The sequence below is a fragment of the Excalfactoria chinensis genome, chromosome 13 (assembly GCF_039878825.1).
Source record: "Excalfactoria chinensis isolate bCotChi1 chromosome 13, bCotChi1.hap2, whole genome shotgun sequence".
NCBI lineage: Eukaryota > Metazoa > Chordata > Aves > Galliformes > Phasianidae > Excalfactoria > Excalfactoria chinensis.
In genome coordinates this window covers 11,231,824-11,246,036 of record NC_092837.1, presented here as the reverse complement: position 1 = coordinate 11,246,036, position 14,213 = coordinate 11,231,824, and the positions used below count along the sequence as shown (strand labels likewise).

The 14,213-nt window shown below is 52.3% G+C and overlaps 2 protein-coding genes across 6 annotated transcripts in view; both read right to left on the bottom strand.

Annotated features, from left to right (window-relative positions):
- Positions 1-4,065, bottom strand: part of SH3PXD2B (SH3 and PX domains 2B) — a 63,736-nt gene extending 59,671 nt beyond the window's left edge. For all 4 annotated transcript variants that reach the window (XM_072348524.1, XM_072348526.1, XM_072348525.1 and 1 more), the window contains exon 1: positions 3,880-4,065. In XM_072348524.1, the coding sequence (XP_072204625.1) occupies positions 3,880-3,951 (72 nt within the window). In that variant the 5' untranslated portion in view covers positions 3,952-4,065. The remainder of the gene's footprint in view (positions 1-3,879) is intronic.
- A 3,447-nt stretch (positions 4,066-7,512) lies between these two features.
- STK10 (serine/threonine kinase 10) overlaps positions 7,513-14,213 on the bottom strand; it is a 42,221-nt gene continuing 35,520 nt past the window's right edge. The window contains exons 11-18 of one of the 2 annotated variants that reach the window (XM_072348465.1): positions 13,066-13,245; positions 12,734-12,826; positions 12,460-12,589; positions 11,934-12,058; positions 11,204-11,392; positions 10,914-11,039; positions 10,577-10,690; positions 7,513-10,468 (exon numbers count right to left, since the gene is read on the bottom strand). In XM_072348465.1, the coding sequence (XP_072204566.1) occupies positions 10,328-10,468; positions 10,577-10,690; positions 10,914-11,039; positions 11,204-11,392; positions 11,934-12,058; positions 12,460-12,589; positions 12,734-12,826; positions 13,066-13,245 (1,098 nt within the window). In that variant the 3' untranslated portion in view covers positions 7,513-10,327. The remainder of the gene's footprint in view (positions 10,469-10,576; positions 10,691-10,913; positions 11,040-11,203; positions 11,393-11,933; positions 12,059-12,459; positions 12,590-12,733; positions 12,827-13,065; positions 13,246-14,213) is intronic. The other variant, XM_072348464.1, reaches the window with a different exon arrangement.

Below are 14,213 nucleotides of genomic sequence, written 5' to 3'. Positions count from 1 at the left end.
TATGAGTTAAGGAGGTATTCTTGGTAAGCAGGACTGTGGAAACAGAATGCAATTCAATTGCGTGGCTATTAACACATGGAACAAAACACACAAACTTGGGCTGTATTAAGAAGAAAGCTCCTCAGGCTTGCAAGAAAATGACCAAAGTCCATGTTCAGTAATCAGAAGCCACATTTTGGGGACTTCTACTAGAGAATAACAAACACGGAGCTATAAAAAGATCCCACATGGAGTCCTTTAAAGGAAAATTTAGTCTGGTTTTGTTTTGGGTCTTTTCTGAATAAACATTCATTTATCAGAATCTGAGACTTGGCCAGCCAATAGAGGTGACAGTCCACTACCCTGTCACCCAGAATGAATGTTTTTAAACGTTGCTTTTGGAGTTTGCCTCACTCCAGCAGACCTGGAGCTCTCACTGTTAGCGTTCCTGAGCACTGAGACATGAGTTGTAATCAGTGCAACTGTAACTGCAGGGATACGTCACCACAGGGTGACCCCCTACCTGCTGCCTAACAGAAGGGGGTCCATTTGCTCTGAGCAATCTGATCGAGCTGTGGATGTCCCTGCTCACTGCAGGGGAGCTGGGCTAGATAACCCTTAAAGGTCCCTTCCAGCTCTAAGGAGTCTGTGATTCCCTCACTCCAATAACAGGCTGCAATGATCCCATGCTCAGCTGCTCTCTTCACAGAGTGCAGCCTACAACACACACCTGCCTAGGAGCATTTATCCAATAGCCCCTTCTTCCACTTACAGCCTAATTTAAAATAATAATAAAAAAAAAGCTTAAAGGTGCAAATGACACAACTGCCATTTAAACACCAGGGTTAGCAGATCTGCAGGCTGAGAAGCTGTTTTGCAGCTGGCAGAGCCAACCGGAGGCTCCTACCACTTGGAAGCTTCACTCTCCATCCCCTCCTGGTCCTTCTGCTTGTATGATCTGAGCTGGTTTGACAAGAACAGGAGGCAGACATGTCAGCCTCACACCATGCCAATGCCACAGAAGTAAAATCCTTCCAGAAGCACAAGGCTGGCTGCAGGGGTGAGAGCAGCAAGGCAGCAGCACACCAGGCTGGCGCTATTACACTCAGATTGGGAAGCACACGAAGACACATTTAAGCATTGTGGAGAAGGCACTGGGCTGTTTTAGGCTCTCCCATTAATCCCAGTGGGTAACCCCAGTGCTGCCACGCACCTTGCTGGATGCTCACCCAACCAAACCTCTGCTGCAAGGAAAGGCCCAGCACCAGGGAATGATGCTCCTTGTGGCTCTGTCTCCATTCAAGCAACCTCAGCCCCTCCCAGCAGCCTCAGCCAGCTGGGAATGAGCCACAGAGGGTTAGGAAGGATGGAAATACAGATGCCCTGTGCAGCCTCTGTCCCTGGAAACTGTTACATGTGACATCTCTAGCAGGGCTGCAAAACTCGGAGGCATTTGAGGGTGAAAGGCTGAGAAGGGGCTGGAAGGTGAACTGTGCTTATGGGAGAGCAGAGCTGGGAAAACTGAGAACTCTGCTGCCCAGCACCAAAACGGCATCTGATCACTCTTTGAGAAGACACAAACACTCCTAAACCAGCCCCTCCCCCAGCCTGGGGGAAACACATCCTGCTTCAAATCAGTGCTGTGAAAGCACAAGTTTTTGTCTTGGTTACACAATACTTTTTGTACCAACTACCAAAGTGATGGGCAAAGCCTGAGCGCGGCCAGCCTCTTCCCCCTGCCCCACCGCAGGGATCAACAAGGACTTTGAAACAGCAGTTTGATCTCACTCCTCTGGAAAACTGGAACTCCACAGCTCTGTGCTGCGGCCTCACACAGCCGACACAACTGCACCTTTGTGAGGCAAAGAAAAGCCTGTTGGATGAAGAGCAGAGGCCAGACGGGAGCGTTCCAGGTCAGCCACAGGTCGGGCAGAGTGGGGGCAATGGAGAACAGTGGAAGGGCTCTCAGAGCCGCTGCCTCCAGGGACAGCGCCAAGCATCCGTGCACAGAAAACAGATGCGAGAGAGCAAAGGCTTAGCACATACACTTAAGGGCCGAATTGGGCTTGCAGATTGTGCAGATTGCCAGCAGATACAGCCTAAAGAGATGACTCAGCCATGATTTGCTGCCCCTCCTCTCTCACTCTTTGCAGGAAGAGGGGGGGAAAAAATAAGGAAAAAAAAAAAAAAAAAGAAAGAAAAAAGAAAAAAGAAGGATTGATTCCATACAGTTAACTGGCTTTGTGAGTCTGCCTCGTTCTGATCAATCCCCTCCAGCAAGGCGAGCGCTCCATTCACTCCAGCACTGCTCTGGCAGGCGGCTGCCCGCCCCTCCCTGCCCTCCCCAGGCTCAGCTCGTGCTGGCTCATGCAGCCACACTTGGGTCCAAGATGAGTACAGGGGAAGGCTGGAGGCAGTGGACTGAGCCGCCAGCAGAGCAGGCAGCAGCTGGCCGAGCACCCTGGCTGCACAGCTGACTGTCATGAGCCCCATGTAAACGCTTTGCTGTCGCCTCCTCTTCCCCAGGATCCAGACCTAGGAGCTGCTGTCCAGCCAGCAACACGTCTCTCTTTTGTAAAGTGCTGCTGTCCCATTTTCCAGCCTGATGGGATTACCCATGCTGTGCCCGGCCACCCTGCCCCACACATCGCACCCAGAGCTCAGGCTGCACGTCCCAGCAACAAGAACGTGGGTCTGAGGGACAGCAGGAGCCCAAGGGCTGCATGGAGCCCCAGCAAAGTATGGGAAGGCCCAGAAGGGAGAGGGGAGGAGCAGCCCCAGGTGACCCCAACACACCCATTACGGGACCCGAGGGCGATGCAACAGCTCTGCCAACACAAACACAACTGCACGCAGCTCATCAAACCGCCTCACATACATGGTGCTCCGGATCTGATGCACTGCCCAGCCAGGATGAGTAACTAACACCGAGATGGATGCAGAAGGAAGGGGGCACGGCTGGATCCAGGGCTGACAGAGGCACAGCCAGGGCAGGACGGGAGGAAGGGGTGGCAAAGAACTATGGGGCAGCAGCCACTTTATAGAGCCAAGGCAAGGGGATGGATGCAAGGGGAGAACTATCAGCCCTCTTTACCCTTAATCCTGGCTACTGCTCTCCTCTGATTGTTGCTCACTGCCACACGGCATTCAGGGGAACCCCAAAAAAGCCCATGACTGTGGCTGCTCAGCTCCCCTGGCGTAAGCAGAGGAATGCTGCGTTCCTGTAAGCCAACAGCGCCAGAGCACTGTGTGTCACTGGGTCACCCTGCTCCGAGGCAAGTGGGGCAGGGAGAACATTTGGGTTTATGTGCTACAGCTATGGCCAAGATCCCCCCCCCACAAAGCCTCTGTGGATGCCTGGAAGCACACCGAAGTGTAAATAATAATAATAAATAAATAAATAAAACAGGAAGAAAAGAAAAAACCTCAAACCCCTCGAGAAAGAGGCAAACCCACAGCTGTTTGGAAGATGCCCTGGAGCGTGCAGGAACGTGCTCCCCACACAGAAGGGGTACAGAGCACAGCTCGGCAGAGGACAGCAGCACCGTCCCGGGCACGGGGGGCAGCAGCCGGGATCCCCTCACACCGGGCAGCCAACAGGTCCCGCGCCCTCAACGCGGCGGATGGATGCGCTTTTCGGCGCTGCCCCGGAGCTGACTGCGGGGCGCGGACGCTCTCGGCAAACCCACCCCCATCACCCCGTCCCGCGGATCGCGCAGCGTCCCGGTACAACCCCGCGTCCCGAACAGCGGCGCCCCGAGAGGAGCGGCACAGAGCCGGCAGCGTTGCCCTTCTCCTGCCCGGAGCTCCGAGGGGACCGGCAGCGCCCGGCCTTTGTTTGCCCAGGGCCGGGCCGTGCGCGACGGAGCTCCCAGAGCCGCGCGGAGCCGAACCACTCACATAGTGCTTGTTGGGGATGCGCCGCTTCTGCACGTCCAGCACCTTCACCTCCGCGATGCTCCGCCTGGGCATGCCTCTGCCCTCGCAGCCCGGCGGCGGCCCGGCGGGGAGCGGCGGCGCTGGGGGAGGCTTTGGCGCACGCAGCCCGGACCGGAGCCTGCAGCGCCGCGCCGAGCCCGGCCGAGCCGCCCGCCCGCTGCCGGGGGAGGGAGGCGGCCCCGGCCTATCCCAGCCGGAGGGACGGCCCCGCCGCCAGCCGCTTAAAGGGGCGAGCGGCGCCGCCCGGACCACGCGTGTACAGCCCGACCTCGAGGGGTGTCGGAGTGGCAGAGCGCGCGGCGTGGAAAGACACCGGACGGCTCTGCACAGTCGGCCCGGGAAAACAAAAGTTGTGTCGGTCCGCGACACGTTGTACCGGGTGCTTTTCCAAACGGAAAGAGGCTCTGCGGGGCAGCGTGAGTCCTCCGTGCCGCACTCTTTCTTCACCCTTTCTGTTCTTCTGGAAAGCAGCGCTCCGAAGCGATGCCGATGTGAGAGCCGGCCCGGCTTCCTCGTGGCACGGCTGCGGCTGCTCGCCCTGCCCGGGATGGGGGGTGGTTGTGCCATGCAGGTGGGTCCAGTTTGATGTGTATTTTCTGGCTTAGGGGACCTGGGTGTGGGCTCCTTGACCCTGCTCATGTGCCACAGCAACTACTCCCAGGTTTTGCTGGCTTGGGCACTGACAGCAGCATCCCTACAGCACTTTGGAAAAGAACTGAGCAGAAAACAGTGGTTTTGCTGAGCATTGTTGTGGTCGGATCTCCAGAACTGTCTTATCCAGGAAAACCTCTACACCCTTCAGAGCTGGGGGCAGAGGCATCACACCCCTACCCCAGCAGCCTGCTCTATCTGGCCATGCCCTTGGCAGGGGAGAAGACAAGGCAGCAACTCACTGCTCCACAGCTGGTCTACCCATCACCAACTTCTTCCCAGCAGCAACTCAGTGCATGGCATAACCAACAGCTCTCCTCCCCAGTGGGCTTTTAATTACATTACAGAGTTACCCAAGCATCACACTGGCAGGTCATTAACTTTCATATGCATTTAATTTAATCATAAACAACTCATCTCACTCCTCAGCTGCTCCTTAAACGTGGCTTTCTTACGCTGCTAACTTTGCTATCGTTGCCACAGAGAGCCTTGGAGGTGCAGACAACAGATGTTAACCTGCAAGGTGAGGGGAATTCAGTGAGATGTGGAGTTAGAAACGCTACATCTGCTGCTGTCCCTCCTGCTTTGGATGCCACTTTGCTGAGTTCAGCAGCAACTGCAGGATGTGAGGTGTCTGCAGATGTGATGGTGCTGGGCCTGCTGGTCATCTGCACACACAGCTGGCCTCCTGCATTCTGCTAATTTGATTTAACAGAGCAAACAGACTGACCCGACATCCTTTGCACACTGAAAACAGCACAGCCAGGCTGATTGCTCTGCTGCTCGCTCCATCTGTACACTGACATCAGAGGCCACACACCTTGAACTCACTGCTATGGACCCTGGGATCAGTCTGCACTTGCCTGGGAATGTCAGTGAGTGTAAGCAGTGGTGTGAAACCACGCATACTGTGAGCTCTTTCTGCTGCTTTCAGCATCAGGACAAGTCAGGCCCTTTAGTGCCCTGCATGCTGGCTTACCCTGCCTTTCATGCTGGCCCTGGTGGGGAGCCACAAGAGACAGTGATCAGCTCCTAGTGACCCTGAGAGGAAAACCTGAGCCTGAGCAGCCCGAGGAGATGCGGCCAAGGCTCTGCCTGGGGAGCTTTGCTCTCACCAATCTGTTCTGTGCACAGAGCCTTCAGGCATTCCTCTGCTGCTGACTTCAGTTCGTGAATGCTACAACATCCCCATGTGGAGGTGTGTGAGACTGAAAGCAAAAGGGGAATGTGTGAACAAGCTCTCATGGCACCTTGGATCCACCTGCATCCATCCTCAGGAGCACACGGTGCTTTTCTGCCTTTCCATTTCTGGCACCTCTCCGACTGCTCTAGATGTGCCCCAAAGTGAACACTGCAGTCTGTCAGGGCCATTCCTCTACATCTGCTGTAAATCACATATAGGAAACAGGTAGTTTGTTATGCACAGTAGGTTCTGCTATCTGTATCTTCCAGTGCAAACCCAATCTAAGCTGCAGATGCTGGCGGAGAGCCATATAGCCACACAAAATCAATCAGAAGCACTTAAGTATTAGCACTGCTTCACCAGAGCTGTAGTCTGCTTGGAGGGGTCAGATGTGACCCCATTGCATTGGACCCCAATACACCAACACTGGCTGTAATTCCACTGCATCCAGCACTAGGAATGAGCAGAGGTTAGAGAAGACGGAGTGTGGCTTTGCATGCTGACCTACTGCATCCTGCAGGAGGCATGCGAGGAAACTGCAGGGCTGTGGCTGTGGTTCTGCTGCTCCTCAGGTGTGGATCAAGGAAATGGTGATAGCCTGGTGCACATCTCAGGTATGGCCATTACAGCAGCAGGGCTGTGGCTGTAGTGCTTCTGAGGATCTCTGATATTGGAGTGCAGGTGCAACTAAGAGGAGTTCAGGATTGAACAAATTGTCCCCAGCTGCCCTAGGAGAAGGTTCAGGTGTTGCTAATTACCTACACAGGAGAGCTCATCACCTGCTGGAGCCAACATCTCAATCCAAGAGAACAAACTTGAAAATCCAGCCCTCAGCTCGGGTGTGCAGAGGGGTTTCTGTGTGGCTGCAGCACAAGGGACAGAACACAAGATCACACTGCCCTGCAGAGAGAATAGCACCCCACCACCAGTGCTCCCCTTCTCCGTATAAGAACTGTGCTTAAGCGGACTGCTAGCAATAAAACGCTGCAGCACCGATGAAAAGCAGGCGGTTCGGAGTCGTGCCGTGGGGCAGGACCCGCTGAGCGGAGAGATCGCGCAGCTCCGGTCGCTTCAGCTGCCACCTGCCGCCCAGTGCCGGGAAGCGCGGCCCGCAGCCTTGCACCGCCCGGGAGCACGACCAGCCCGTGGGACAGTGCAGCTCTTTAGAGATCGCTGTTTCTCTGTAATAGCCCCAGCCCGATGTCTTTTCTCCCCACAGAGCGCTTGGCCGCCCCCACCGCATCAGGAGCGGCGGTGGTTTTTGGGGGGCTCGGAGCCTACGGTGCGCAGAGGAGGTAATGAGCAGAGCCGAGAGCAGCGCACGTCGTGCAGCACCAGCTGCTTCTCGGGGATGGCTGCTCAATTTTTATGTAGTCAGACAGATTTTTCACTTCGCTACGTGCTTCACCGCGGCAGAATGGCAGGTAATGGCTATGGCTGGAATATACGGTACTTTCCACCTATTTATAAATAAGAATTGTCACGGTTGAAGCTCCCCTCAGGCGCTGCCGAGGACACGAGGATGAATTAAATAGTCCCGAGGTACACTCAATGAGGCCACTTTGGACCGGGGTGTCCCAGGGGACAACAGAGCCCGGCAGATGTAAATGGAGGTGGCTCATTATGTATCCTTAACTATTCTTCCTCTAACTTACTGTATCACGGAGCAAGAAGACGGGCAGCCTGGTGCTCCGCAGCCCATGCGGCTCCTGTTAAAGCCAAGCAACCTGAAGAGGTGAAAAATGAGCGATTCGCATTCTTCCCCAGCAGGCTGCGATGCTTTTTTCCACCAAGCAGGGGCACCCGAGCACTGCTCTCACCCATCCAGGAGCTGCTGTTGGCTCTGCGCTCCGGCACCGCCGCGATGCCAGGAGCGCTCCCGAAGCAGCGAGCTCTGTTGAACGGACTGCAAGCTCGGCCTCGCAGTGCTCTCATTGCCAGAAGCGGCTCTGGGGGTTTCCTAACAGCAAAACCCAACCTGAAACAGCAACGCTGAGCTGGTGTGAGGCACAGCTGAGAGCACGCGGCGGAGCAGACACACGGCCGGGTTTCTCGGTGTTACTTTATTAGAAGGCTCTTTACATCATAGTGATGACTCTGCTGAAGATGTTTTCCAAAACATTTTAAAAATCTTTTTATTCAAAGCCACATTTTAAAAAAAAAATGTCCCCACACCCCCAAAATAGCATGTATTTGTGGTTACTTTGGAACAGGAAACAACAAAACATCCTCTTCTTAAAGGGAGGCAAGCTAACCTCCCTGTAAACATGACAATCGTCAGATGTGCTCCCCTGCCCTCTGCATGGAGAGGGTTTGGTGCCAGAGCCCCAGTGCACCTGGAGAAGGAGCAGAACAGGCAGGGGACAAAACCATTCCCATCCTCTATTAGTAGAAGCAAAACCATGCTGCTAACTCCAGGCTGTGAGTGAGCTGCGCTGGAGGAAGGCACAACCGATTTCCCTCAGGGGATCTAACCAGAAATAGACTCCATCCATCCCCACAGCTGCACAGTATTCAGAGAGAACTGACACTCCTGGATGCAAGAAGGCAGTCAGAGGGGCTGCAGACTGCTTCAGCTGGACAAGGTATGGCAGCAATGCTGCTGCAAGACATTCTCCTGCAGGTCACACACACCGAACCAAAACCATGTGCCAGGTACTGATTCCTGCAACAACCACCAGAACAGCTCCAGCCTGACCCCAGCAGGATGGGGAACTAAACCACCGGGGCTCCTATTGTACATTTCTATTGCAACTAAAAGGCTGAAACGAACACATTGTCCTGGTTCAGGATCAACCCATGTTCATTCATTTTTATATCCCAAACTGGTTCTGTCACTGTATCTGAAGGGCACAGCCAATGCTTTTGGATATAGAAGAGGCAGTCTCCCTAGGACAGCCTATTTATTGCCAAGTCACCACACAGACTGCTTGCAAAGGGACCCAGCCCTTACATCTCTAGGCTATGTTTATTAGTGACACAGATTCAGAAGAATCCAGGAATGGCCCAAATTAACGTAGTCTTGCTAGTTTGTAGGAAGCATATTATGAACTCTAAGTGGATAGTGAATGCACTCCTCAGATAAAGATGTGGGAAAGACCTGGGGGCTGAGCCCTTCAGCTAGGGAGCTGGGAGTGTAGCGTGCCACACACCACCTTGCTCTGAAATGGTAGGACATCTCTGAACTGATACATAATGAGTTATTTTGTAGCAGGCACATTTCTTCTTGCACAAAACAATTGTCCAGACATCAAAGAGAGAAAAACCCAAGTGCTACCATACACCCTTTGGTCACTGCCATTGCATGAAGAGGGTCATGCTCAGTGAGGTCTCTGCTCCCTTTCCCAGGTTCGTGCTCTGGGTCCCACCCAAAGCTCAGCCACGCAGTGCCTTGTGCTGATGTAGAACAGCACCCACCTGAGATATCGTCACAGAACAGAGGGGTGGAAGGCTGGGCCTGCTGCTGCTCTGCCTCTCTGCAGCCTGACACTAAGCTGAAGGTCAGGAGAATCATCCAAGAAACCATGGCACTTCACGAGGAGATGAAACAGGATAACAAGCCATCGTGACCTGTCTTTGCATCTCCTCTTCCCTTGCACCCCTTGTTTCAAGACTCCTTTGCTTCTTCCTGTGACCCTGAATTCAGAGTGGCTGACTTACAAGGCCCACACATATATGGCACTTAAAAAAAAAGCACCTCTGGCACACGTGTGACTATGAGAGCTGTTGCAGTAACACCCTGTGGCCAAACCCTCGCTGCATCACCATGGGACTGAACACCATTACAAACTCCCACGTGCACACGCACTTCAAGAGACAAAAACCTGCAGGCAGTTGAGAGGTTCAATGATGAGCCCCATGTTATCAGCTGCAAGTCTGGGGCCTGATAAGATACTGTTAGTCAGGTGCAGAGGGTCTGTGGTGCCTGCAATCACAGCAAATGAAACGACAATGAAAAACTGAAGGCACTCGGACAGAGTGCCCAGCAGGTCCCTTTTCTTCACAGCCTGTGCTGGGAGGAAGAGGAAAGAAGGAACCCAACTCTCTCTCCTAAAAGGAAAAAAATCCAAATCATCGTCTTCCTTGAGACAAAGAGGGCCATGGCAGGTACAAATTAATCTAAGGCAAGTGTGGGGGGGCCACAAGGCCAAGGCTTGCATACGACACCCCCAGGGATGCTTTAGGACTGGGAGGAGCAGCCTAACCACTGGCAGTGTGCTCGAGGCCCTGCCTGCTGCTCCTGCTCAGGGCTGCTATTCTTCAGTTCCAGCTGATGAGCCCACTGAGCACCAGGCTCACAGCACAGGCAATGCATTCAGCTAACAGTGCAAGTAAACCACAGAAACTGTCCTCCCCAGTCATGAGCTCTGCTGAGAGGGCCAGACTCTGGAAAAGCCTCCAAAACATTCAGTAGCATCTCCCAGTGACGGACAAAGGCACGTTTCTCATAGAGACAGCACAGGGACAGGCGGGTGCTGTGAGAAGAGGCTGCTGAGAGTCTTCCCAGTCAAAGATGCCCCACTGCAGCCCAGGAGGATGCAGCAAGGCCCAGCTGGTGTCCTGCCAGCCACAGTGTTACAAGCTCTCTGTGGAGCTGAAGGGGATGAACTTGGTGTGTTTGGTTGGGGATGCTGGGGTCTGTTCATCTGCCTCCACACTCAACTTGAAAAACATCTCCTGCTCACGCTTCTTCTGGTTCAGCTCATCCTCCAGGGCCTGAAGCAAAGGGAAACAAAACACAAGGTATATTCGACATAGTACCAGAGCTCTGGACATTGCCCCCTCCAACCATCCCAGCAACCCAATCTGCAAGGAGTACAATACCTTCTTCCGTGGCCTCAGCTTGTCCCGCCACTCCTTCATGTGCAGGTTGTGATTCTCATCCAGGGACTTAAGTTTCTGTGTTTCGTGTTCAATCAAGAGGTGACACTTTTCATTCTAAACACAGACCACAAAGCATTAAGGAAGTGGGACTGTAAACCCTGCAAGTCCAACAAGACTTGCAGCAGCCAGAGGCATTTGGAGCTCTGAGCTCCAGGGCATGCTTACACTTTGCCACATAAACTTCAAAAGGTCAAGCTGGGTAATGCCAGTCCTAGCTCACTGCAGCCATTTTTTGCAGTGGCCAGGGCTTTACTGCACATCTGAGGGGCACAGGTACCTGAAGCTGCTGGAGCTCGTTCGTGTTGCTTTCACACTGGGCTAGCATGTCCTTCATCTGTGTCTCGTGCTTTTGCTGCTGGTGTAGCCGCTCTGCCTTTTGCCTCTTCTCTTCCTGCTGAGAAAACTGGAAGAGAAGAAAGCAGGAGCCTCTGTGTGAGCATCGCTGCTCTGATCACTGCATTAGGTTAGAATCTGGGGAATGGTTTCTTCTTTCCAACCTGAATTCCCCAGTGAAGCACTACACCCCTAAGCCAACCCTCAACCCCAGTGTTTTGTGAATGGCCTGACCTGTTTTATCTTCTCCCGCTGTTCAGCTGCGCTTCCACTGGAGTGGATGTGCAGGCTCTTCTTGTACATGGCCATGCGAGTTTTCCCTTCACTCCTCTGGATTTTGGGGAGCCGAGCTTTCTCCTGCTGTTGCCGAATTTTCAGCTGCTCTATCATACGTTGGTTGTATCGCTGCATTTGCTCCCTTTCCTGCAATGAACGAGACAAGTTAATAGGAGGAAACACATGTCAGACGTGCCAATCTTGCTTACTGCTGTGAGAATCCAACTCACATACAGGATAATGTTTCCAGAAAAAATAAAGCCACAAAACCCATCAACATTCACAGCTGCTTCTTGTATGAGGAATGCAATCAGCACAGAATATAGATGCCAAGCAATGCGTAGAATCATAGAATCACCAACGTAGCAAAAGACCTACAAGATCATCCGGTCTGATTGTCCTGTCTGTCACCAACAGTTCTTATCAAACCAGGTTCCTCAACACAACGTCTAAATGTTCCTTGAATGCCTCCAGGGTTGGTGATTCCACCACCTCCCTGGGCAACCCATTTCAGTCAGACAACCTGAGTGTTATTCCAGTTCCTTTGGACTAATGGCACAGACCTTCAACTCCCAGCCCACATTCTACTCTCATTTAAATCCTGGTTGGGAAACATCCCTTTCACAGACACCCAAGCACCCATCCAAGCAGCATGCAGGACCATTACAAGGAGGAGCTAACTGTTCACCTTCTCATGCTTCCTGAGCAACTCATGCCTCTGGAGGAAATACTGGTCCTTTAGCTGCTGCTTGATAAGCTGGTGCTTCTCCTGCTGCTGACGCTCCTCAAGATCCCAGATGCATGCCTCTCGGTCTGAGGAAAGGAAGAAGGTCAGGAGAAAACCCACCTTGGACCCTCAAGCTTGGTCACACGCAGCACCCTGAGCATGAGTGCTGGGAGCAGCCTACCAGATGTGCCATGTGACCACTCACCGCCTGTTTTCCGAGCAAAAGTGGTTGTAAACCATATTAGAGAATCATTTCTAGTAATTATGAAGCCTAATTGGTCCGTATTTGTAAAGTGCTTTGAAGATTAAAATGCTATTTATTATTATCGCTAAACATTTAGACAGGATCTGGCAGAGCTGTTTTTTCTAAGTCCTACCCTGCCAGCTTGCAACTCTGCCACAGCAGCTGCTGCGTGGGACGAGCCAGCAGTGGATGAGGCCATCATCACAGCGTTTGCTTTCTTCCTTCTCAGCCTTTGCCACCCACCTCTCATGAGCTGTTGCTTTTTGTTCAGGCACTCGCGTTCCTTGTCACAGATCTCTTTTTTGTTCTGGGCAGTTATGTTCTTCATGGCTAGCTCCAGATCTTCCTTCTGCTTGGCCAAAAAATCCTGTTCCTGGAAGGAAAAAGCAATAACAGCATGAGCCTTCCTTCTATTGCAATGTGAAAAGTGTCTGGTGGTATTTTACAAGCTGCCAATCCCTCAAGGAAGAAGGATGCTTCTATCATCGAGTAGTGGCAGTCTTCTCTCAAACCTTACCATGGTTTGTTTTCTTTGGGCAAAGTCATCCATCTTCACCTTCATGTTCTCTTTGCGCTGTTGCCGTGGCAGCTTTTCAACCTCATTCTTGACCTTTGGAGAGGGAAAGGAGATTTATCAGCAGGTAATTGAGGCCAAGAAAACGCCACGGAATGTTGCTAAACATCTGGACCTCTAGAAACACCCTAATGTACCAAAGAAAACCTGAAAGCTTCCTGCTAAAACACCAACAACCGCCTCCCCCTTGAGCTCTGCTATGGAGAACTGTTTATGCTTTCCTGGAAGAAACAGATGCAGGAAGCCAGCTTTCCTCCATCTGACCCCAGACTTACCTCCTTCTTCTTCTGCTTCAGCTGCTCCATGAACTTCACGTGGTCCCGTTCCTGCTCTAAGCGGATGCGCTTGGCCTCCTCCCGACGGCGCAGCGAATGATCTTGTTCCATCTTCTCAATCTGCTGCTTCTGCTGCCGCTCGAGGTTCTCCAGTTCGGTGTCGTAGAACTTCTTCTTAGCCTGTACAGGAAGGGAACACGAATCAACCTCAGTCTCCACTCAGCTTCGTTTTCTGGTCTAGGCGTCCTACCACAAATTGAGCCTCTTTACTGAATACAGAGGAAAGAAAGTCCCATAGAGCGATGTGTGAAGCACACAGGGCAGACCCAGCTCTGGTGCGAGCATGAAGCCTTTTTTAATTTGTTCTAGAACTGATGCATTTCAACACTATCTACTTGCTTAAGTCCTGATCTGCAGCATCCCATTGGGACCCAAAGCCCTGAGCAAATATTAACAGGCAGCAGAGTTCAAACATAACATTTCTTTCTCTGCAGACAAGGATTTTCATGTTTGAGGGCGTCATGTTCCAACGCAGCCTTTGTGTCTGATCTCCCTGCAAGCAGCAGGGATGGAGCACACAAGTATCAGTGGGGCTGGGCTGCAAACTGCCACAGGGAAATGGTACAAGAAGCACATGTGGGGCCTTTTGCACATTGCAGTGTGTGGTGAATAACCTCAGAAATGAGAAGTGACTTGCTAAGATGGGAATTCACAGATGTGGCACGTCAAGGCTTTAACAACCTAACAGCACACAAATGATTGATGCTTTCCAGCCTGCTGTGGGAGGATGGGGCTACCAGATGTGCAAGCTAGGTGAATTAATAAAGGGGTATTTAAAAGATGGTTCATTAAAGCTTTACAGAGACTGGATTGTAAAATCATTCTACTTCAGTGTAAGCTGCCCATGGAGGGACTAAGTAAGCCAGCATAGTTTACGTTTATCCAATTTATACTCAAAGACTTGCCAGTTTTCCTGCTCTCAGACCCTGACCACATGGCTTTCTGATTTGAAGAGTTTTTGTTGTCGTTAAATACAGCAGTGCCACAAATCTTTTTGCACAGTAGCAATAAAGAGTCACACAAGGAAAGACCACTAACGAGGGAAAGTCCTGAACAACCCTTCCCCTGCCACACTCTGCAATAGCAGT